The sequence below is a fragment of the Danio rerio genome, chromosome 24 (assembly GCF_052040795.2).
Source record: "Danio rerio strain M-AB ecotype USA chromosome 24, GRCz13ab, whole genome shotgun sequence".
In the NCBI taxonomy this organism is placed as follows: Eukaryota; Metazoa; Chordata; class Actinopteri; order Cypriniformes; family Danionidae; genus Danio; species Danio rerio.
The window spans coordinates 35,394,468-35,418,282 of NC_141044.1; the positions used below are offsets into that span (position 1 = coordinate 35,394,468).

At 41.1% G+C, this 23,815-nt stretch overlaps 1 protein-coding gene and 1 long non-coding RNA gene across 2 annotated transcripts in view; one reads left to right on the forward strand and one right to left on the reverse strand.

The window, feature by feature from the left end:
* Positions 1–23,815, reverse strand: part of cubn (cubilin (intrinsic factor-cobalamin receptor)) — a 115,998-nt gene that overhangs the window by 46,796 nt on the left and 45,387 nt on the right. The window contains exons 27-30 of the mRNA XM_087309808.1: positions 13,840–13,999; positions 9,003–9,184; positions 3,989–4,163; positions 2,600–2,781 (exon numbers count right to left, since the gene is read on the reverse strand). Of these exons, the coding sequence (XP_087165934.1) occupies positions 2,600–2,781; positions 3,989–4,163; positions 9,003–9,184; positions 13,840–13,999 (699 nt within the window). The remainder of the gene's footprint in view (positions 1–2,599; positions 2,782–3,988; positions 4,164–9,002; positions 9,185–13,839; positions 14,000–23,815) is intronic.
* Positions 3,324–7,071, forward strand: LOC147831120 (uncharacterized). Its single transcript, XR_015525235.1, has 3 exons — positions 3,324–4,512; positions 4,589–4,819; positions 5,605–7,071. It is a non-coding gene; the product is annotated as an uncharacterized LOC147831120 (long non-coding RNA).

The following is a 23,815-nucleotide window of genomic DNA, read 5'->3' on the forward strand; positions in this document are numbered from 1 at the left end:
CAGCTCCTGAAGGACCAACCAGCATCCCACAGATTTTAGTTTCAACCTCTGCAAACACACTTGCTGCACCCTAGCTAATCTCCATAGGACACCCATATAGAAATCTGATATATGGTAATATATGCAAAATGCCATATATGACATACAAGTTCATATTTGGATACCACAAATATAAAATAAATGTCATAAATGCAATATTCACTTATTTTCCTTCAGCTTAGTTTCTTATTTATCAGAGGTCACCCCAGCGGAATGAACCACCAACTATTCCAGCATTTGTTTTACGCAATGGATGCCATTCCAGCTGCAACCCAGTACTGGAAAACACCCATACACATTGGGATTAACACACTCACACACACACACACACACACACACACACACACAGTCATACACTACGGCCAATTTAGTTCATCCAATTCACCTATAGCGCATGTCTTTAGACTGTGGAGGAAACCGGAGCACCAGACGAAACCCACACCAACATGGGGAGAATATGCAAACTCCACACACAAATTCCAACTGAAATGAGCTTTCATCCAATTCATCCTCTGTCCGTTTCCATCCAATCCATCTGACATCCGTAGACTACAAAAAATAGTCCGGACTGCTAAACGAATCACTGGCACTACCCTTCCTAGAATTCAAGAAATTTACTCTTCCAGAGTGAGTAAAGGGGCTTGCAAAATCATTCTGGATGCCTCGCACCCAGCACACCTCTTCGAACTTTTACCATCTGGTTGGCGCTTCAGAGCACCGAGCACAAAAACAGCCAGACACAGGAAAAGTTTCTTTCCTCAGGCCATCTACCTCATGAACAGTTAAATACTCCCCTACTGTGCAATAAACATGTGCAATACTTTCTCATACACACTTGTCAAAGCACCTTATATCAATATACAATGCAATACTTTCTCCATTCCATCTGTTTAATGTTTATCATCTTTTTTTTTTCATATTTATTTTGTGTTGTCATTTGTCACTTCATGTACACTGGAAGCTTCTGTAGCCAAAACAAATTCCTTGTGTGTGTGTGAAGCACACTTGGCAATAAAACTGATTCTGAAATGCCGGGACTCGAACCAGTGACCTTCTGGGAGGTGAAAGTGCTAACCACTGAGCCTCTATGCCAGGGGTTTTCAAACTGTGGGTCGTTTGAGCTCTCGCAATCTGCGTTTAGCGGGTAGAGCTCGCGCAGAGCGGAGCTCTCAGTAAGAGACCATCTAAAAAGTGCTTCTTTTTTTTCGTTTTTTTTTTTTGCTCCGTCCTGCGTGTTTTATTTTAAACAGTACTAATTTTCTCTTAAATGAGCACAAACAGTTATTAAAGTAGTCGAATGCTTCATTATAGATCTGTGCTTTCTTACATTAACACCTCTGTTATCAAACAAAACACAATGAGACATTCATTTGCTGCTCTTCACTAAATAATTATAGTAAATTTAATCAATATGCAAATACAATTAAAAGTGAAATAGATTTTATAGCTTTATTTAATTTCTGGATAGGCCATCGATTTTAATAGACTAAACCTTTTATTTTATTGTCAATGTTTTCTAATGTTTGCTATGTATTCTATCATTTGAAGCTATTTGTTGTCCCATATTAGATCTATTCAGCTATAAAGTTAATTGCATTGTCATATTTATCTGACGTTTTCCCAGCTTGTAGTAGTCCAGTGGTCACCAAACTTGTTCCTGGAGGGCCGGTGTCCTGCAGATCTTAGCTCAAACCCTAATCAAACACACCTGAACAAGATAATCAAGGTCTTGCTAGGTATACTTGAAACATCCAGGCAGGTGTGTTGAGGCAAGTTGGAGCTAAACCCTGTAGGGACACCGGACCTCCAGGACCAGGATTGGTGACCCCTGTAGTAATCGATCAAAAAGCTATTTAGTTTCTTATGACTACACTAGCAGTGGAATTTACTGCGATGTGACGGGGCTTGATCATAATTCAGGGGCTTGATCAAAGGTTGATCATATTCTCTTTTGAAAAAAAGAAGAGGATCTTTTTCAACAAAAAAATGATCACAGTTACAGCCAGCATCCCACAAAAAGCACTTTGAGCCTCATTTTGTACATATCAAATCGCAAAATCCAAAAAGCCACACACCATAAATTTTTGACTGCTTTGAATGGATAAATTTTTTAACCCATTTTTCCATAATAAAATATTATGGTGGGTCTTGAGATTATTTGCCTAAGTGGGTCCCGGAATAAAAAAGATTGGGAATCCCTGCTCTATGCCATCCATAAATGCAACATATATCTCAGAATACCGCAAAATTGCCATGTTGAAACATATGAACACATATATAACATAGTTAATATATCTGAGCATATGTATGTATTTATGTATAAAAAATATTTCAGAATATATGTTGCATTAATTTCATTTCTATATGTGAAATCCAAATATGATTTATGAACTGTGTCAATATGTGTCATTTTCATATATTGGCCAACCTCAGAGTTCTATATGGGCAGTAGCACTCCAGGAACAGGTTTGTCCTTCAATCGTAAACATCACAAATTTACAGATACCAGCAATTTGGGCATGACATGCATCAGGCGCTCAGAGACAGCTCAGTTACTCACAGCCACATAGTCATAACTGCATGAGAACTGATTTTCGATATCCAGATCAGTGAAGTTGAAGAAGACTCGATGACCTGCGTCCACCGTGATGACCCAAGAACAGTCCGCATTGTCTGGGTAGTTGCTGGGATACTGTGGAGAGTGGATCTCTCCGCTGGGGGCTGTAACGCTCCCACCACATCCTAAAGGTTTCAAAGGAAAGTAAACAATATAAAATATTGTTATATATAAAAAATATAAAAATATAAAAAATAATATAATTAATGCTGGGGAAAAATTAATCATGATTAATCACATCCAAAATAAACTTTTTTTTGACATAATATATGTGTGTACACTGTATATTTATTATATATAAATAAATACATGCATGCATATATTTAAGATAAATGTTTATCTAAATGCAGATATAAATTATATGATACAAATTATATGTAAATTTAATTATCTGTGCAAAAATGATAGATTTATATAAGTATATGCGTATACAAGTTTTGTTTTTATGTATGTGAGTGTATTACACACACACACACACACACACACACACACACACACACACACACACACACACACACACACACACACACACACACACACACACACACACACATATATATATATATATATATATATATATATATATATATATATATATATATATATATATATATATTAGTCCCCTTTGAATTTTTTTTTCTTTTTTAAATATTTCCTAAATGATGTTCAAATGATGTTTAACAGAGCAAGGAAATTTTCACAGTATGTCTGATAATATTTTTTCTTCTGGAGAAAGTCTTATTTGTTTAATTTCAGCTAGAATAAAAGCAGTTTTTAATTTTATAAACACCATTTTAAGAACAAAATTATTAGCCCCTTTAAGGAATTTTTTTTTTAAGTCAACAGAACAAACCTTCATTATACAATTATTTGCCTAATTACCCTAACCTGCCTAGTTTACCTAATTAACCTAGTTAAGCCTTTAAATGTCACTTTAAGCTGAATAGAAGTGTCTTGAAAAATATCTAGTCAAATATTATTTACTGTCATCATGGCAAAGATAAAATAAATCAGTTATTAGAAATGAGTTTTTAAAAATATTATGATTAGAAATGTGTTGAACAAATCTTTTCTCCCTTAAACAGAAATTGGGGGAAAAAATAAACAGGGGGACTAATAATTCTGACTTCAACTGTATTAACTGTATTGTGTGTATTATAGATGTGTTTGTACACATACATACAAACATACATGTTTTATGTCAAAACAAAATTTTATTCTGGATGCAAGTAATTGTGATTAATCGTTGCCCAGCACTAAATATAATGGAACCATATTGAACTACAGATTGAACTGCAGATTGAAATCTCCTATAACAGAGAAGTAACTTACCTCCTGGGACCTCTATCCATGTTGCGTTGAAGCCTCTGCCACTGACAACTGCATCAGATGTGAAGCGAACAGTGACAGCGTTACCTGTGCTGGACACCTGCAGAGGGTTACTGGGAGGGCGTGTGGTGCAGAGCTGAGCCAATCGCGGAGCAGATAGGTCAGGCCCTCCATACACCTAAATAAAGTTCAGAGGTTAGGGGACACTTTGGATATTTTGAACACAACAATTTTTGTTTTAGTTCACAATATCTGATAGAACGGTTCTACTTTATAACAGGTGGCCTTAATTATATGTACTAAAATATAAATACAATGAACTTGAGGTGGGACATGAGTAGGGATAGGGAGATGTTTAGTGGTATGGGTAGGTTGAAAGGTCCTGTGAAATATGCATTTTTATTTGATGTTTAATGTAATCTCAACCGGGTTTGAGGGTGGGTTAAGGTGTAGGGGATGGTCAACTGTCTAATTACAAATGTAGTTACATGCAGGTGTTTAATCAATCATAAGTACAATGTAAAAATGTACGCAATAAGTACATTGAAATAAATGATTAATTTCAGTGTAAGTACATATTAGTTTAGGCCACCAAATATAAAGTGGGACCGATAGCTCTTTATTTTATTGGTCCTCAACGGACATTCTAAAATGTCTGAATTAACATTTCATAGATTACATCACAACTTTGCAACTACAATGTGCACAATTTTGTAACTACATCAACTACTAGTCATTAAAGTATTAGTACACAATCTGTGCAAAACCTGTTAACTCTAATGGTTTCCAAAAGACATTGTGAATAAAACTTCTTTATAGGCCCCCTTATGCCGAGTTCAGACTGCATGATTTTCAAAGTAGTCGTGTCACAGATGTTTTCACACTGCTTGACTATCTGGGCAAGCGTTTCGTCGCTGCTTTGTTTACACTGCAAGATGGATCGGTGACAAGGGCTTTCACATTGCATGACTTTACTATAGGAAGAATCGCCGACAACGTCGTCCAAACTACGTCTTACAGCCAAAAACACGTATTATATATTTTGTTATTAACCACATAATGAGAAAGAAGCCTTTAATGGGGAAGAACATGTACATGTTTGCTCACCTGGGTTTAAAGGGAATTAGCCATTTCTCTTTAACATCGATAATAAACTAATTTCTTTTTGTATTAAACGTCAAACAGACACGGTTGCTCCTGTGTCCTGTCAAACCTCCACTAGTTTTTCCTCCATTTCGTGGGTCCAAATAAACCAAAAAAGAGCGCGCAAACACACACACACACACACACACACACACACACACACATGCAAGTGAATGCTTCTCTCTCATTGGCTGTAGGCGATCGCTGATGTTATTTTCAGTCAAAACTCAATTCACACGGCATGATTTGAATCGCCGACTGCTCCAGATATTCAGCACGCCAAATATCTCACGGGCATCGGCGACTCATCGGCGATTCTCTCAGATCGCGTCTTTGATAGTTCATACTGTGTGATTGTCACTCACGTGCACGAGCAGCGATTTGCCTGTGATTTTAGGCATTTGTCGGCGATTTCTCAAAACCTGTCGGCGAGCCGAAATCGGGGCTAAAATCATGCAGTCTGACCTCGGCATTAGACATTCTGAGTACTAGTTTTTATACTATAATTCATTAGAAAATTTAAAAAAGGATATGTCACCTGAAAATGAAATCTCTGCCATCATTTACTCACCCTTCACTTTTTCAAAGACTATTAGAGTTAGACTATTAGAGTATAACACAAAATAATGCTGGTTGACAGAACCTATTGACTTTCATAGTATTTTTTCTTCCTACTTTGGAAGTTAATGAATCCCATCAACTAGAACATTTCTAAATATGTCCTTTTGTGTTTAACAGAAGAAAGAAACTAATAAAAAGTATAAAACCGTATGTGGGAGAGTAAAAACATTTTTGGGAGAACTATATTTTTAATATATGTTAACTTTTTTAGATGATCCCCAACTGACTTTCTACTGACAAACATACTTAACTCTAACCTAAAACTCTGCGATTACTATACTAATCCTTTTATGAGACTAATGTAGTTGCAAAGTTACTTCGATTAAAAGTAACCCAGAATTCTGCTTCATGAGACTACAAAACAATAAATCAAATGGGATTAAAAAAATAAGTTCAATCCAGCTTCTCTGCTTTTTGACATCCTGACTTTTAAATAAAATCATCATTATGCTTGGTTTTCTTAAAAATAAAATTTAAAAAAATCAGTCAAATAAACTGTTGCTTAGGCATCCATGCAAATCGCATTATGTTTCTATTGTTACATTAAGCACATTATACAGTGCAGACACCATCCCATATTAAACATTTATACAATGAGCAAGCAAACAATTCACGTGATGAACCATAGGGCATTAATATTAATGCAGTTATAAAGCAACGTCTGGTTGACAGGCATCTGTGTGGCACAGAAAGTGTGTGTGTGTGCGCATATGAGAGAGTCTCTAAGCCCTTCACTAAGCTCTGACTTCCAGTTAATTTCTGCCTTGGTGGCTCCATTCAGTGCTACAGTGGAGGTCAGCATTCCTCAGGTCTACACTACAAAACACACACCCACAGAGCCCAGCCGATGCCAACCAGGCATGAGCAGGCACACACCCACACACCGTTTTAACTGAAGTGGAAAGAAAATCAGTCCCTCCAGGATTTCACAGGACTTTTGTTCTGATTTTTGCAGCTTAAACTGACTGATTTTCCTGAAGCTATTCTTAAAATTTGTACCAGTATGTGTTGATTTGCAATAAAAAAACATACCACAGACTACCATATTTATTGATTTTAGACCAAGAACCATTGAGTTCACTTAAATAAATAGCACTTAATAACTTTATTTTAATGTTTCAAATGTAGCCAAATAGTAATTAAAATAATTAACCTAATATCAAATATACAACTAACTAAAGTATGCAATTGAGTCAAGAAAAAAAGTTAATCAAATTTTAATCATGCAATTACTTAGACACGTAATTTTAATATGAAATGTTCAATATCCAAATGTTTAATATTTATTAATGTTTAAAATGTTGTTAACGTAAAATTACTCTTTTATTCAAGCATTTAAATTCAGTTAGAATGTTTTCTTTAAGAGTTGGGTTTCCAATTTTTTACTGACATTATTATGGGTATTAAGTAAGTAAGTAAGTAAGTAAATAAAGCATGGTAACTCTAATGGTGTGTATGCATGATTAGGGCTGCATAATACAAGGTGATACCACAAAAAGAATACTACAACTTTAAAAATTAAGAACTCTGCAAAAAAGAAAAGGAGCTAAGCTCTTTCTGTTGTCAATTTAAGGAAGATCTAAAGTTTCACATTGAAGAACTAAAAGAAGGAATAACTGCAGCTATCCAAACTGTTACGCTCGAGATGCTACAGAGAGTGAGTATTGGATTGATGTCACTCGAGTGCCTGGAGTAGGCATAGCCCGATATAAAAATTATGATGATATGATAACCTTGAATAAAAATATCACAGTTTCACGGTATTGTGATTACTGCACCAAAATAAGTTCTTTTTAAATGTCTGAGTAAAAAAAGTGGTGTGTGCGCATTGGGATTTCAACAATTTTGGATATTGTTTTACAACAGGGATCTCAAACTCGCGGCCCGCGGGCCATTTGCGGCCCTCAGTGCAATATTTTGTGGCCCGCGCCGACCGCTGTACTCTGACAGAATCAGCGGAGCGGGGAGAGAGAGCGCTCCCCGCTCCGCTGATTCTATCCGTACACAGCGCGCTTGTCACTCAATGCGCGTTGTAGCGCGCGTTCTGATCAGCTGTGTTGTCGCGCGCGTACTCAAGAGCGGTGTTATCGCGCGCCTACTGAAGGGCGGGACCGAGGGTGTGTCTAGTCGCGGGGGCACTTTTGATCATTTTGCAAGGGCACTTTCTATGCAAGACTAAAAAGGGCATGTGCTCTGCACAGGTTGAGCCCTATGTGTGCACGTGCCTGCCCTGCATCTTATATATATTGATATTATAGGTAGAAGTATTATAGGTACAGACTGGTACAGACTGATGTGACTGGAGTGGGGTGGGGGTGTTTTATTTATACATATATATGCCTTTATTTTTAGGTGAGGGAATGGAAGTTTTGAGTGAGTTCCCCCACTTTTTTCCCTAGGACTTCAATAATAGGTCTCAACTGCTTCCGCTCTAAAGCCAAATGTGGTTCAGATTTGTGAGAAGAAGCGCTGTCAAGTCTCTGGCAGCAAGAAGTAGGCAAAAGATGCCATGTTCAGAAGAACTGTTCATAATCTTCACTCAATGTTCTATTAATGTTCAGGACACTTCATGTTCGGAAGAAATAATTAAAACTGTTAATAATGACATTTGAGGACTTTTTTTTGTGTGTAATCCCTTATGCGGCCCAGCCTCACCCAGACTTTGCCTCCTGCGGCCCCCAGGTAAATTGAGTTTGAGACCCCTGATTTACAAGGTCTGTCAGGGTACTGGAACTTCACTCCTGAACAACACATGAGGTGTGCTTCGACAAGAACCATTCTTTGGGTGAAAACATGTCACAATGTTGTCATAGAAAGCATCTCGGTCCTGGAGGGCCGGTGTCCTGCAAAATGTAGTTCCAACCCCAATCAGACACACCTGGGCTAGCTAATCAAGCTCTTGCTAGGCGTTCTAGAAACATCCTTGTAGGTGTGTTGAAGCAAGTTGGATTTAAAATCTGCAGGACACCGGCCCTCCAGGACCGAGTTTGCACATTCCTGATCCAAGCCATGAGTTTGCAGAAAATTTGTGGCATGTCATAAAAAATTGAGAGATCTGCAAAATTCTCAAGAGTTTGCTTGATTTTGCTTTACATTTACAGATCGTGGAGGAACTGGAAAATCCTCTGATACTTTATTAAGAGCCCTGCATTGTGGGATAAAATCTCTCATGAACTGTGGTCAGGTTGTAAATGCGATAGGGCATATTCAATGCATGCAGTATAATGGATGCTAGCTTATATTTTTTGCATACCTCCAGCTTATCATAGTTGCAGTCAGGATGATACTCCACATCAAACTCAAGGATGGTGATGGAGATGCTACTACCAGGGCTGGTATGGATGTGCCAGACACACTCACGGTTCATAGGGTATTGCCCGGGATAACCTGGACTGTTGAATGTACCAACAGGGCCGAAGAGTTCCCCACCACAGCCTGCAGGGGGCAACAGAGAGACACATTGACTACTTTCCTGTTATTAGTTTGTAAATCCATTTGAGTGAAATGAAATCTCAATGAAGCACAATAAAGGAACACTAATATTAGTAATACACCATTAATAACATTATAATAAGAGGTTAACAAACTCCCATTGTGAAATCACCATAGTATACTTTTGAAATAAAGTCCACAATACTTGTTTAACGTCAAATACTCTTTGAAGAGTCTCTGGTTGAATTTGGAAATAGAGAACAGGCAGCCGTATTGCACTGTCCAGACAGGAGAAATGCCTTATCAGTGGAAATATGAAACCATATTGACCCTCACAGCATGAAAAGACTCAAATGTGGTCAGTGTAATGTGATATTCAGGAAAGATCGGTCAGAACGGATTCATTCTCTCCACCCCTGCCGTCTTAATCAATAATATCAATCTCACCAGCGTCCACGGGTCTGTGAGAGGACAAAGAGAGGGTGGAGCTACATTTGTAGATTCACAAAATGGATCAATTGGGTTGTGGCCATGAAACACTGAATTTGCTGAATTGAGGAGTTTCTATAGCTCTGGCATTATTTGTCCATACATTTTTTCTCACAATATTAATAGTCATGTTAAAATTTAAATGTTACTCAACTTCAGGCCATCCAACATCTTGGCGATGTGATTTTTCTTTAGAAGACCATTAATGATTTTGGTCCCACTTTATATTAAGTGGTTTAACTACTAGGTACTTGCATAATGAATAACTATAAATCAGAGGCGGATTTAACCAATAAGCAAGGTAAGCGGCTGCTTAGGGCTGCAGGACATCTGAGGGCCCCCAATAAATATCTATAATTATCTAGAATATCTAGAAATTATCTTATAATTATTATATAAACTATATATTATATAAACTATATACTATATTATATAACTATATATAAATTATCTATAAACTATATGTAACATAATTTTCTATCATATTTTGTATAGTAAGAGTCAAACATTTTTTTTACATAAATATTATTTAATAAACAATAAAATATCATATTATTATAATGATGTAACGTTTTGTAATAATATTATGAAAAAAAAAATCCACCACATGGAGCAGTCCAGCAGTCAAATTTATCAAAAATATATATTTCTTTTAGTTGTAAACTCACTTTAAGACATCCTTTTATTTAATATGTAAAGCTTACAGTAAGATAAAACGTAGAAAAGAAGACTGAGTGATATAAAAAAGATGAATAAAAATTAAATAAAAGTAGAAAGGGTGTATGAGACTTGGGACTCCATGGCTGGAGTTGCTTAGAGCCCCCAAATCGCTAAATCCACCACTGACTACAATGTGCTTATTGTGATCATGCACCCTCATGGAATGTTATTACTCAATTGAATGGGCATTATCAGTGATTATCAGCTGATAGATATGGGCCAGTAGGGACCTTCTGCGCCTACAAGTAGACTCAGAAAGCTGTTATCATCCCTCCACATGGTTAATCAGCTATACTAATAGAGAAGACTCCACATTTGTTTTACCATTACTGTGACAGTTGGGTTTCGGATTGGGGTAGACATTAATAAAAATACAATTGATGGGACATTTAATAAATATTATAAATAATTCTCGTTAACTTCCGGCTGTATGTGATCTAAAGCTGATTAACCATGTTGATGGATGATAACAGCCTTCTGAGCCTACAGGCCCATAGCTATCAGCTGATAACCACTGATAACACCCATTCGATCAAGTGACACCATTTGAATAGGCTGCATGGTGCTATTTAGGTGGGATAAATGTAAGGTAAAGGACACGTTTGAGGGTATGGGTAGGTTGAAGGGTGGGTTAAGATGTAAGGGAGGGGTCAAAAGCGTTATTAAAAGTGTAATTACAGAAATTGAATTACAGATACATGTGGATAATAAGCAAATTTTACCAAATGATAGCTTTAAAAAGCAAATACATAGTAAATAAGGCCAATTCATATAAAAAGAGACCAACATTTTTTATCTGACACCAGAATCGCTGGTGATTTACAGTATAAACTGCATTTTCTCATCTTCTTTAATATTACAGAAGAAAAAACATTTCATACTTCTTTAATAGCTTTGGAGTTGGACCAGTGAATTTTCAATTCTGAATGAACTATGCCTCTATATATATATTTTACAGTATATGAAAGGAAGGTCTTTTTGTATTTGTTTTGAATCTTTGTGATTTTTCTCCTCCCCTGGCCTGTTTTTCACAGCTGCAAAACAGAGCTGTGAGCATTGCATAACTACATTACAGTGTTCTACACTACACATTGTGTCCATGGAAACCAAGATCACTTCCTTCCAAATAATGACTTCATCTGAGACTGGAGAGCATGAATAATTGAAGGTTCTGTATGATTTCAGAGTGTGTGTGTGTCTGTCTCTCTCTTTCTCTGACACTGATCCTGCTGTTGCTACAAAGAAAATAACAAACACAAACATAGAAAAACACACACTCTTAAAAATATATTGGCTTGTCTTAACCCGAATACAAGTAAAATATGAACAAGCTCAACTGCGGAGTTAAAGATTTCCTTTTGACCCAGCGGTGAGTTTCATTGCAACAACCACACATATTTAAAAGTGTAAACACAAAACATCATCAAGTGAGGTGGCTAAAGAATATCTTTTTGTTTTGTTTTTAATGAGCACATTATTCTTCTCTGATATACTGTAAACGTGAACGGACTGAATTAAAGGTTTGTGCTAAAAATAAAATAAATTCCTATTAATTCATGTTGACATAGCAAGAGATTAACAAGGGCGTCTCTCAAGACTGAGCTTTTTTGGTCTGCTCATTTCTAGAGTTTTCCACTCTGACATTCTGAAGCAAATTTAGTTTTTTTTTTACAGAAAATAAGCTAATATAGTTGAAGTCTGATTTATTAGCCCTTCTGTATTCACCTTATTTTCCGCCGACGAGCGGGCGCAATCTTTTTTGAGTTTTTTTTTTTTATCTTTTTGGCTCGAGACTTCTGGTTTCATTCACTTCATGTTTTGATGTTAAAAACTGCTCGTTAAACTACTTGATGTTGCAATTTGATACTTTCCACTGATGACACTATGTAATTCCATAGTGTGTCCACTCACATTATGGAATTACATTGGGGAAACTGGCGATCGCTGCAAATTGCGTTTTAATGCTTGGCTGGTCAACTGCATGGTATGGAAACCTTATATACCTGCTAGACATGCGGATGATCTCGTCCCATACAGCTGCCATTGCACGGCTCAAAGATACTTTGTAGTGTGCAATTTAACACAATTGCCGCTAGGAGTTCCCAATGGAAATAAAATAAACACACACAAGAAATGCATGTATGCTAGGCATGAATTAGGCAAGGACCAGCGCAAATTCTCACGTTAATTTCATCGTTAGTAAATCCAAACGTGAGTGTGAAATCTGGCGTACACAAAGTTTTTGTGCATACGCAGCGTTGATACATGAACCTCCATGTGTAAACAACCTTAAAAACACAGGCAAGATGGTATTATTGTCTTTTGCTGTGAAGTGAACTCCGTTTGGTATTAAAGTCTTCATTAGATCGTTTTTTTCAGAAAATTTAATCGCAAAAATAGGGAATGGGGCAAATCAGTAATGCCCAATATACAGGATGTCCTGGCAAATGCGGCCAGTTGGTCTAGAACCTCATAGTGACAGATTCTCATCTCTGTGGAAGTAAAGTTAGCATTACCCTGTTTGGCAGTCTTTTTAAACATGTTTAATATTTTGCGACAATGATGCTGCTGCCTGCTTTCTCTTCCATCTCTCTTTCTCATTTTGACCCATAGCATCACAGTATGGATGAGGATGTCGCATCAAATATTTAAACATTACCGCTCGATGGGTTTTGTCACGTGACTTGAGTCACTTTATTGTGGCTTTGAGGCTCCATGGGATTCGAATTGCTGGCCATAGTTATTTAAAATTACACTTCATTATATATATAAATAAATATATAAATAAATAAATATATATATATAAATTTTTTTTTTTTTTTTACATAAAATAATTAAAAGAACTAATTCTGGACTAACCACCTGAACCCTCTTGGCTATGGGCATGCCTTAAAATGGGTTAGAAAGAAATTAAAAACTGCTTTTACTCTAGCCAAAACAAATTAAATAAGACTTATTCCAGAAGAAAAAATAATTAAGGCAATACTGTGAAATATTTCTTGCTCTGCTGAACATACTTTGGGAAATATTAAAAAAAGAAATAAGGGCTTATAATATTGACTTCAACTGTATATGCACACAATCCAGAAGCCCCTTCTGTTCTTTCCTGGATTCATTCATCATTGGTAATAAGCTCTTTTTTCCCTGCTGGCCAATCAGATTGAAGCCTTCATGCGTGACATCCCTGCTTTGTTCATTAGGACTGCTTTTTTCCTTGCATATCCAATGACATCATCACTCTAGAGACTACAGGTCGCTGGACTCCATGTTATTTCCTTCTACAGTTTTCTTTTCTCTTAGGTTTGGATGTTAAACAAAAAGCTTTTGAGGCTGGCACATGTGCACAAAAAAACCTGGTACTTTCCATGAACATAAACCCCATGTGGGCTAAGCACTATTTGGTACTCTGCTCATGGAAAGTTTCCAGTTGGCTGTGTATTTGATCTTACCATTCTGGTACCAGTCCATCTGAAAGCCTCTGTATGAGATGGACATGTCGGAGCGGAAGACGATGTGGAGGCTGGTACCGCTGGTGGTGCCGGCTGGTGGAGGCACATTTCCACAGAACGTACCAATTAGATTAGCTTGATCATTCGGGCCGTCATACAGCTAGAGAGGAACAGGAAAATCAATTATTCATCCAATACTATCCATTCATTGCAGTAACAGATGGTTCATTTGCATATTATATATTACATTCTACATAGTGTGGATTCTAGCCAGGGTTGGTACAGTATTGTTAACGAACACTACCACCATTAAAAATGAGCTTGTATTCAAATAAAAATGATATGGAATATTAAAATATATGTTTAATAGCCTTTTCTGTCAGAATATTTTGGGTGGATGTGCTTTTTTGCTTATGGATGTTATCTGTCTTATGTAAAATTTGCAATAAGTTACACCGTGTTCCTAACAACATGCAACACAACAAGCATTTTGGCTGTCTGCATCAATTTGGCTGACATGACAGAAACATTTAAACACCGGCCACTGCACTCCTAATGAATTAGTAAAGGATTTTAATCTAATTATCACATATTAAAACCTCTTTAAGATTAATAATAGGCTACTGAGTGACTGGTGTAGTTGGTTTGCACTGTGTCAGCTTCATTTTCACACTGTGTCACTGGCTTTCATTTTCAAATCGTCTGCCAGTTATTTTATTTTCAAGATCTGAGGTGAACTATCTGCTGCTGCTTTCAGTATGGCATGAATGTCATGTAAATTGGAATTTAAACTCATATTGGTAGCATTTAATAGTGAATAAAGCCCAAAATCTGTACCCTGAGGTGATCTTTGTCATACAATAGTACAGGGGTGGCCAACCCTGTTCCTGGAGAGCCACCTTCCGGCAGATTTCAGTTGCTACCCATATCTAACACACCTGAACCAATTAATTAGGACCTGAACACCACGTGATAATTACAGGCAGGTGTGTTTGATATGGGTAGCAACCAAGCGGCAACCTCCCGCTCTCCCTCAGGAGGCCAATAAAGTAACTAAAACTGCAAATCATCGAAAACCCGCTATTCCTGGCTCCATAATAGAGCAAAGTTTAATTGAGCCACTGTTAGAATGGCCAACTTTACAGCAGAAAAAAAGGTGTTTACAGACTGGTACAAAGAACGATTTTGGTTCATACAGCTAATATTACCCTTCATGACAACTGTGAGGGGGGTGAATTTTTTTTATAACTCATCAGTTTTCTTTATATTAGGTAATATTTAGTATGCAAAATTAAGGGTGTGGCCACTTGATTGACAGCTAGGTCTCGCTGTTCGCCATCACGTCACCTCAGCTGACTCCGGCAGATTAGCCACTGATTTCGGCATATTCATCCTATTTTTGTTTTGCTTTATGTGGCTTTACACAGTCAGTTGCCTTTTGGGATTATTCTCTACAATTATCAGATGATATGGGATGCTGTGTGCACTTAATTGTGCTCACAAACCATTCACGTGGCCTTATTACTTATTACAAGTTATATACTTGTAAACCATCTCTATAAATGTATTTGTTTTATTTAAGATAATTTATCATTTTTAATGTTCTTTAGAGCTATAATGCACTCCACAGTCTGACAGATTAATTAGCTATGGGCTGTAGTACAGTCATCTGAAGCATTGTCATACAGTGTTATGCTGGATTTCATCAATAGTCCTGCATACTAACACAGACTATATCTGAAGTGTTTGGAAGTAATTCGCGTTTTCCTTCTGTAGGAAAACGTCATAAGAATATTTAGTAGCTCAATGTACTTACTTTTAGTAGCTCAATGTAATTACTACAGTATTTTTAAAAGTCTAAACACTTTATTGATATGGTGTACAGCCGAGCACATGGGGTCAGAACACAAACGAGTCGCAGGTGATGAAGTATTAAGCGTTTTCCCAAAGTAAAGTGTTTCTAAGCCAGGTCCAAGGAAAATGACAGCAGGTGTCTGTAGCTCCGCTCACTCTCCGCCTCTTTGCCCTTGTTTGGTATCCCGCCTAGGTCCGATGACGAGCGAACAAAATGGCGACAGCCTACTTGTGGCTTCTTTTGCGCTTTACAGAAACCTATGGGTGATGTCACGGATACTACGTCCATATATTTGACAGTCTATAGTTGCAACTGAAATCTGCAGGAAGGCGGCTGTCCAGGAACAGGGTTGGCCACCCCTGCAATAGTATATATGTGACAAAGTTGCCCATCTGGAGATAGATAGGAGAGGTAAATGCATTCAATTACAAATCACATAAATCATCACGTTGTTTTGTGGTATTTATTTGGTGTTGTGCAAAGAACTGCATGAAAAAAATCCTTTATTTGTCGATACGATGTCCCTGTGAATATCATTAGTGGGGAAAATAACAAAAGCTGTTATCATCATGCTGCCCCCTAGTGCTGTTCTGCTGCGACGTCACGGAAATAGAAACCGTTTCTAAAATAGAAATTTAGTTTCAAAAACTAATTTTAACATGGAAAAGATGCCTTTTATAGCATGCTGTGCCACATGTACAGTAGTTAGATGTTAAACTTAATGTGACAGCTCAATATTTATAATTTTATTCTGCGTAGCTTGAAGCACTGAACATTTATGTTTAAAATTTTATCCTAAAACAATCAAAAATGACTAATACATGAAAATTACAGTGGTCCCTCGCTGTAACACAGTTCACCTTTCACGGCCTCACAGTTCTGCTGATTTTTTTTTAGGTAACTTCACATGCTTTTTCTACAGCACATTGTGTTCTGCATCCTGATTGGCTGTAGACCACTGTCAATCAATCTCCTCCATGCCGTGTCTCCTGTACAGTACAGAATGAGTTCAACTAGCATTTACATAAGCCTTCGATCGCTAGCAGTGTGACTCTGAAATGCTGGACTGTATGTTGTCATCAACAAACCCCACAATGTCGACAAAACATTCTGCGCCTTCAAAGGCACCTACGCTAGCACCCAATAGGAGGAAGGTGCTAACCATTGCACAAAAAGTTGGACTTCTGGACATGCTAAAGGAAAGGTTGAAGTTACAGCACGGAGCTGTAGGGCGCAATTACGGAATAAATGAATCTTTGTTTTGTTACATTCCGTTTCAGCCTAATAATAAGGGTGTCACGATGCTCCAAATCCTCGATTCGATTACATTTTCGATTCTAAAGGCACGATTCGATTCGATTTTCGATTATGAATAATTAATTAATTAATGACCAATTATTTATTTGTAGCCTACCGTTTAAACTACCTGACCTGGATGGTCTTTGTTTTACCCATAAACAAATCATACAGTAAATGAATAAAGGCAAGATACACACATAATTACCACCTGTCAATCACTTTTTCTGCGGGACTCGTGAATAGGCAGTGATCTGTGTCCTTATAATGGCGTCGGTAAAAAACACGCACAACCAACAGGAACCAGCCAACAGTATCTGAGGTGTTCGCTAAAATGACTAAGTACAAGTGGGTGAAAGATTGAAGCAGTCCTCTGACTGCCTGGACCTGCTGTCTCGAGCTCATATTGCTGTGAGTGTGTCTGTGTCTGTGTGGTCACGTGATGTGCATTTTCAGAGGTAGAGAGGAAGGAGGGCTGCTCAGAAATGCTACAGGCCACTGTGGATGTCAAATCGTTGTCGTTCTAAAATGCAATTTAAAAACAAAGACAGTGTAAACAGGGCCTGAGTGTGTACTTTTCGCGAGCGGATTTGCAACGGGGGCGGGTGGAGGATCGCGATGCCGGTGTTGTCTATCGGACGAACCGTACGTAATACATACATAGCAGAGCTTGCAAAACTGTGTTTTTTTTTTTGTCGACAACACGAACGTTGTCAACATAACTCACTGGAAATCCAAAATGCTTACACACCGGTGACTTCATTGAAAGAGGAGAGGGTTTAAGTTCTGTCGACGGGTCTCCTGCTTCTGCAGTTTAACAAGCACTTCAACAAGCCTGTTTTTTTCCCGCTTGGCAAGCCAAGCTGACGTGACATGGGGGCGTGGCAGCATCGACGATTCTATTTTTTGATTCGATAATCAAAATTGAGCATAAATTTAGTTCGATTTCGATTAAAAATCGAAATCGTGACACCCCTATATAATAATTGAAAAAATAAAGCTGACCACTTCGAGGATTTTGCCTATTGCAGGTTATTTTTAAAAAACAACTCCAGCGATAAATGAGGAACCACTGTGATATGATAATGGGAAACATAAATATAATTATTTCAAAATATTCATTAATAAACTATTACATTATGAGGGTTAGTGCTGTGTAGCGAGTCATATAGTACCACGTCGCCCTGGGCACAAATCCACACCAGCTGGATCTCTCATCAACCTCGGATCGCTCACAGCTGGACCTCATCAGCCAGGGAGAGATATAAGCCAGCCCCACACAGGAGGAAGTGAGCTTCATTTGACATGACTCCCTGCGCTAACGCTTGTCTCTCTCTGTCTCTCCCACAGCCGAATCCAGCTCGTGACCGATCCAACACTCTACTTCTCACCAGCCTTCACCATCTCCCCGGAGCACTTGAGCACGCACCCTTAAGAAGAGCACTCATTCACCCCAATATCACTTGTAAAATAAAGGCACCCTCCGGGGCATTGTTTGTAACATTATCTACGGTGTTTGTGTTTTCCCTCTGCCTCGCTACAACTGGTGGAGAATGCAGGCATTGCAGAGGGAAAAATTCAGAAGAAACACTCACCATTAAGTAGAAAATAACCGCTGAATTTTTCTCTGTGTTTGTTACAGACAGGCATCCGCTCTCTCTCTCTCCCACGCTTCCTCTTACTCGGCTGTCAACATCCCGTCGCCATGTCGGTGGAAGAGGTACTGCTCCACCTAGCGGAGATCTCCAGCAAACAGAATTCCATCTCTGAGCAACTTACAGCCAGACAGGATCGACTGGAACAACAGCTCCGCCAGGTGGCCAGACACCATTCGACTCCCGAAGTGAGTGCGCATCATCATCTCACACTAAACTCAGCGACCTGGATGATATTGATGCATATTTACATACATTTGAAGTTATTGCCGAGAGAGAAGGATGGCCAAAAGAAAACTGGGCGAGAATGTTGGCTCCGTTTCTCACAGGAGAAGCGCAACGAGCATATTTTTCACTAGAGACACCTAAAAATGAAGATTACAAAGCGTTAAAAAAGGAGATATTAGCCAGAATGGGGCTATCCACAATCAGCGCAGCCCAACAGTTTTCCCAATGGTCTTATGACGAGAAACAACCAGTGAGAACTCAAGCAGCTCAACTTTCTCGCCTGGGGAGGCTATGGTTATTGGGAGGAGATCCCTCGGCGGTCCAGGTCGCTGAGAAGGTGATCATCGAGAAGATGATGCGTGCGTTACCCCGACGATTGCGAACACTCACCAGCATGCGAAATCCTGAGTCACTGGCCACCCTGGTGGAGGCGATCGAGCTGGCTGAAGCTCACATCGCCAGAGATAATGGGGAGAGAGCGGCTCTGCCACCCCGGAGGGTAAGTGCACCTTGGCGACCGGTGGAGGGCACAGCGCGACCAGGCGGCAGACCAGCGGTCCCTAGCCCGATGGACGAGCCGATGCCCACCGAGCCGACGACGCACTCGACCCCGGCCTGGACAGCAGGGTGCGCGGTTCACCGCAATATCCCTCCCGAAGCTCCCACCCATAAAGTCCAGCTAGAGGGAAAAACACAAACGGCCACCTTAGACACAGGAAGCGCCATCACTCTGGTCCACCCGAAAACTTTAAAATACCATCATGAAAGCAAAGGGCGAATTCCGATCACGTGTGTGCATGGTGATACCCGCCACGTACCCGCCCGAAGAAACATCGCGGCGAAACCAGGTAGCTGGCGAATCGAAGTCGGGGTTGTTCCAGATCTTCCTGTGTCCCTCCTACTGGGCAGAGACTGGCCGGGGTTCGACGAACTCCTCACTCACCACCACGCTCTATCGGCTCGTTCCAAGAAGAAGAACAAGTCACGGGCTCATCGGGACCGCAAACCAGCGCTGATAACCACCGAGAGCGACAGAGGGGGTGAGTCATCTATATCTGCTAATCTATACTTTGATCTGTTTCAACAGATAACCGCAGGAGGTGACTTTGGCAGAGCACAGAGGGAAGATGAAACGCTCAAACACTGTTGGCCACAAGTACGGATCATCGACGGAAATGAGCGACTTCCCAGCCCTCACCCCCTCCCACATTTCATTGTGGAAAATGGTCTGCTGTACTGTGTCGCAGAGAGGCGGGGGGAAAAGAAGACACTACTGGTCATTCCGAGGACCAAGAGGGAGACGGTCTTGGAACTGGCACATACCCACCCGATGGCTGGACATCTGGGAGCGGCCAACACGGTGAAAAGGATCCGCGATCGTTTCCATTGGCCGGGGCTAGACGGGGAAGTAAAAAGGTATTGCCAGGCATGTAACATCTGCCAGAGAACGTCTCCCCAACGACCACCCCCCAGCCCTCTAATACCACTACCGATCATCGACGTGCCCTTCACCCGAATTGGTATGGACTTGGTAGGGCCTTTGCCGAAGTCGGCCCGGGGACATGAGCACATCCTTGTTATCCTCGATTATGCCACCAGATACCCTGAAGCGATTCCCTTGAGGAAAGCCACGTCATCGGCCATCGCGAAGGAGCTGTTTCTGCTATGCAGTCGAGTGGGAATCCCAACAGAGATACTGACCGACCAGGGCACCCCCTTCATGTCCCGGTTGATGGCAGACCTCTGTCACCTCCTCAAGGTAAAACAACTAAAAACCTCAGTGTACCATCCACAGACTGACGGCCTTGTCGAGCGATTCAACAAAACTCTGAAACAGATGCTCCGACGGGTGGTGGCAGAGGACGGGCGCGACTGGGACCTCATGATCCCGTACGTGTTATTCGGTATCAGGGAAGTCCCCCAGGCCTCCACAGGATTTACCCCCTTCGAACTGCTGTTTGGCCGCCAACCCCGAGGCCTATTGGATGTGGCTCGGCAAGCCTGGGAGCAGGAGCCAGCCCCCCAGCGGTCGGTGATTGAACACGTACGGGACATGAGAGAACGCATCGACAAAATCATGCCCATCGTCAAGCAACACCTGACCGAAGCCCAGCGCGCCCAGCAGAGATTGTATAACCGGCCCGCCCAACCCAGAGAGTTCCACCCAGGGGACAAGGTGATGATACTCATACCTACCACAACGTCGAAGTTCCTCGCATCCTGGAAGGGGCCATACACGGTGGTAGAAAGGGTAGGGCCGGTAAATTATCGAGTCCGTCAGCCGGGACGAAGACGGGAAGAACAACTGTACCACATTAATCTTATGAAGAAGTGGGTTGCAGCTCCAGGTCATCTCGTTGCCTTCACTGAAGAAAATCTTCCCGTGGTCCACATAGGTGAGCAACTCTCACCAAACCAGAAGGCGGAGCTGCAAGCCTTGGTTGGTCAGTTCAAGGATGTGTTCTCGGAGAAACCGGGCCGAACCTCCATCATCCAGCACAACATTATCACTCCTCCTGGCACCATCGTCCGGCAAAGGCCTTATCGAGTTCCAGAGGCTCGCAGGCTGGCTATCGACGAGGAGATCCAGAAGATGAGAAGGTTAGGCATCATCGAACCATCCCGTAGCCCGTGGTCCAGCCCAATAGTGATGGTCCCCAAACCCGATGGCACCCTCCGTTTCTGCAACGACTTCAGGAAACTCAACGAGATCTCCAAGTTCGACGGATACCCCATGCCTCGGGTGGACGAGCTGCTGGATAGGCTGGGTGGAGCCCGATTTATCTCCACCATTGACCTCACCAAAGGCTACTGGCAGTTACCACTTAGTGAAGACGCCAAGGAGAAAACCGCCTTCTCCACACCCGGTGGGCACTGGCAATACCGGGTTCTTCCCTTCGGGCTCCACGGGGCCCCAGCCACATTCCAAAGAATGATGGACATCCTGCTGAGGCCCCACCAGCCATATGCAGCAGCCTACCTGGACGACCTCATCGTCCACTCAGAGTCATGGGAAGAACACCTATCCCGGTTACGGAGGGTGCTCTTAGATCTTCGACGGGCTGGGCTCACAGCTAATCCCAAGAAATGCCACCTGGGTCTAGCCGAAGCCAGATACCTCGGGTTCCACATTGGACGAGGTCTCATACAGCCACAGCAAAACAAGGTCAAGGCACTACAGGAAACTCCACAACCCACCACAAAGACCCAGGTACGTGCATTTCTGGGGTTAGCGGGCTACTATAGATGTTTCATACCTAACTTCTCATCCATAGCCAGCCCTTTGACAGACCTGACCAGAAAGGGGCAGCCGGAGAGGATAAGATGGACCAAGGAAGCCGACGACGCGTTCCGAGCCCTAAAGAAGTCCCTCACGTCCTCACCGGTACTGCACGCACCTGACTTCGGCTGCCCCTTCATTCTACAGACAGATGCTTCCGACTCGGGCCTGGGCGCGGTCCTCTCCCAGGTCCACGGCGATGAAGAACATCCCATAATGTACGTGAGTCGGAAGCTGACCCCCGCAGAGACCCGCTACGCAACGGTGGAGAAGGAGGCCCTGGCGATCAAGTGGGCAATCCTGGAGCTAAGGTACTATCTCCTTGGCAGGAAATTCACTCTGGTGACCGACCACGCCCCGCTACAATGGATGGCTACAGCGAAAAACAACAACGCTCGGGTCACCAGGTGGTTCCTGTCGCTCCAGGATTTCAACTTCGACGTCCAACATCGAGCCGGGGCCTCCCACGGAAACGCAGACGGACTCTCACGGCTCTGGTCAGGATGGGCAGGTCTGTCGAAACATTCTACCCCCCCTCTCAATACACTGCTCTTCCTTCGCAGGATACCCAGGACCAGGACGACGCTAAGGGGGGGGGAATGTAGCGAGTCATATAGTACCACGTCGCCCTGGGCACAAATCCACACCAGCTGGATCTCTCATCAACCTCGGATCGCTCACAGCTGGACCTCATCAGCCAGGGAGAGATATAAGCCAGCCCCACACAGGAGGAAGTGAGCTTCATTTGACATGACTCCCTGCGCTAACGCTTGTCTCTCTCTGTCTCTCCCACAGCCGAATCCAGCTCGTGACCGATCCAACACTCTACTTCTCACCAGCCTTCACCATCTCCCCGGAGCACTTGAGCACGCACCCTTAAGAAGAGCACTCATTCACCCCAATATCACTTGTAAAATAAAGGCACCCTCCGGGGCATTGTTTGTAACATTATCTACGGTGTTTGTGTTTTCCCTCTGCCTCGCTACAGCTGAAATAACTAAAAATTCAAATAAATATTTATCAGAATTATACAGAAACATACTAATACTAAAAATACTAATATTATTACTAACGATGACAAAAACAACAACAAAAACTAAGTTTAAAATACATGAAATTAAAATGATCCAAAATGATTGATTATTCTACAGTTTTTGACAAATGGTTGTGACAAATAATTATTTTATTCGTTTTCTTTTCAGCTCTCTGAGTTCGGAGTTTTCTGAGTTCTCCACAGCGGAATGAACCGCCAACTTATCCTGCATATGTTTTATGCAGTGGATGCCGTTCCAGCTGCAATCCATCACTGGGAAAGGCCCATACACTCTCATTCACACACATACACAAAGGACAACTTAGCTTACCCAATTGGGCTTGTGGGTGAAACCGGAGCACCCAGAGGACACCCATGCCAACACGGAGAGGACATGCAAACTTCACACAGAAACGCCAACTGCCCCAGCGACCTTCTTGCTGTGAGGCAACAGTGCTAACTACTGGGCCACCGCGCTGCCCCATATAAATTATTTAAAATGGTAAAACTGCTACATGTTGTATGGTTACACATCTGTAAAAACAATATCCTTTTAAAATGTCCCAAAAGTAGGCTAGTGAGCATGTAATTCTACACCCCGCTTGACTAAAAAAAGCAAGACTTATAAG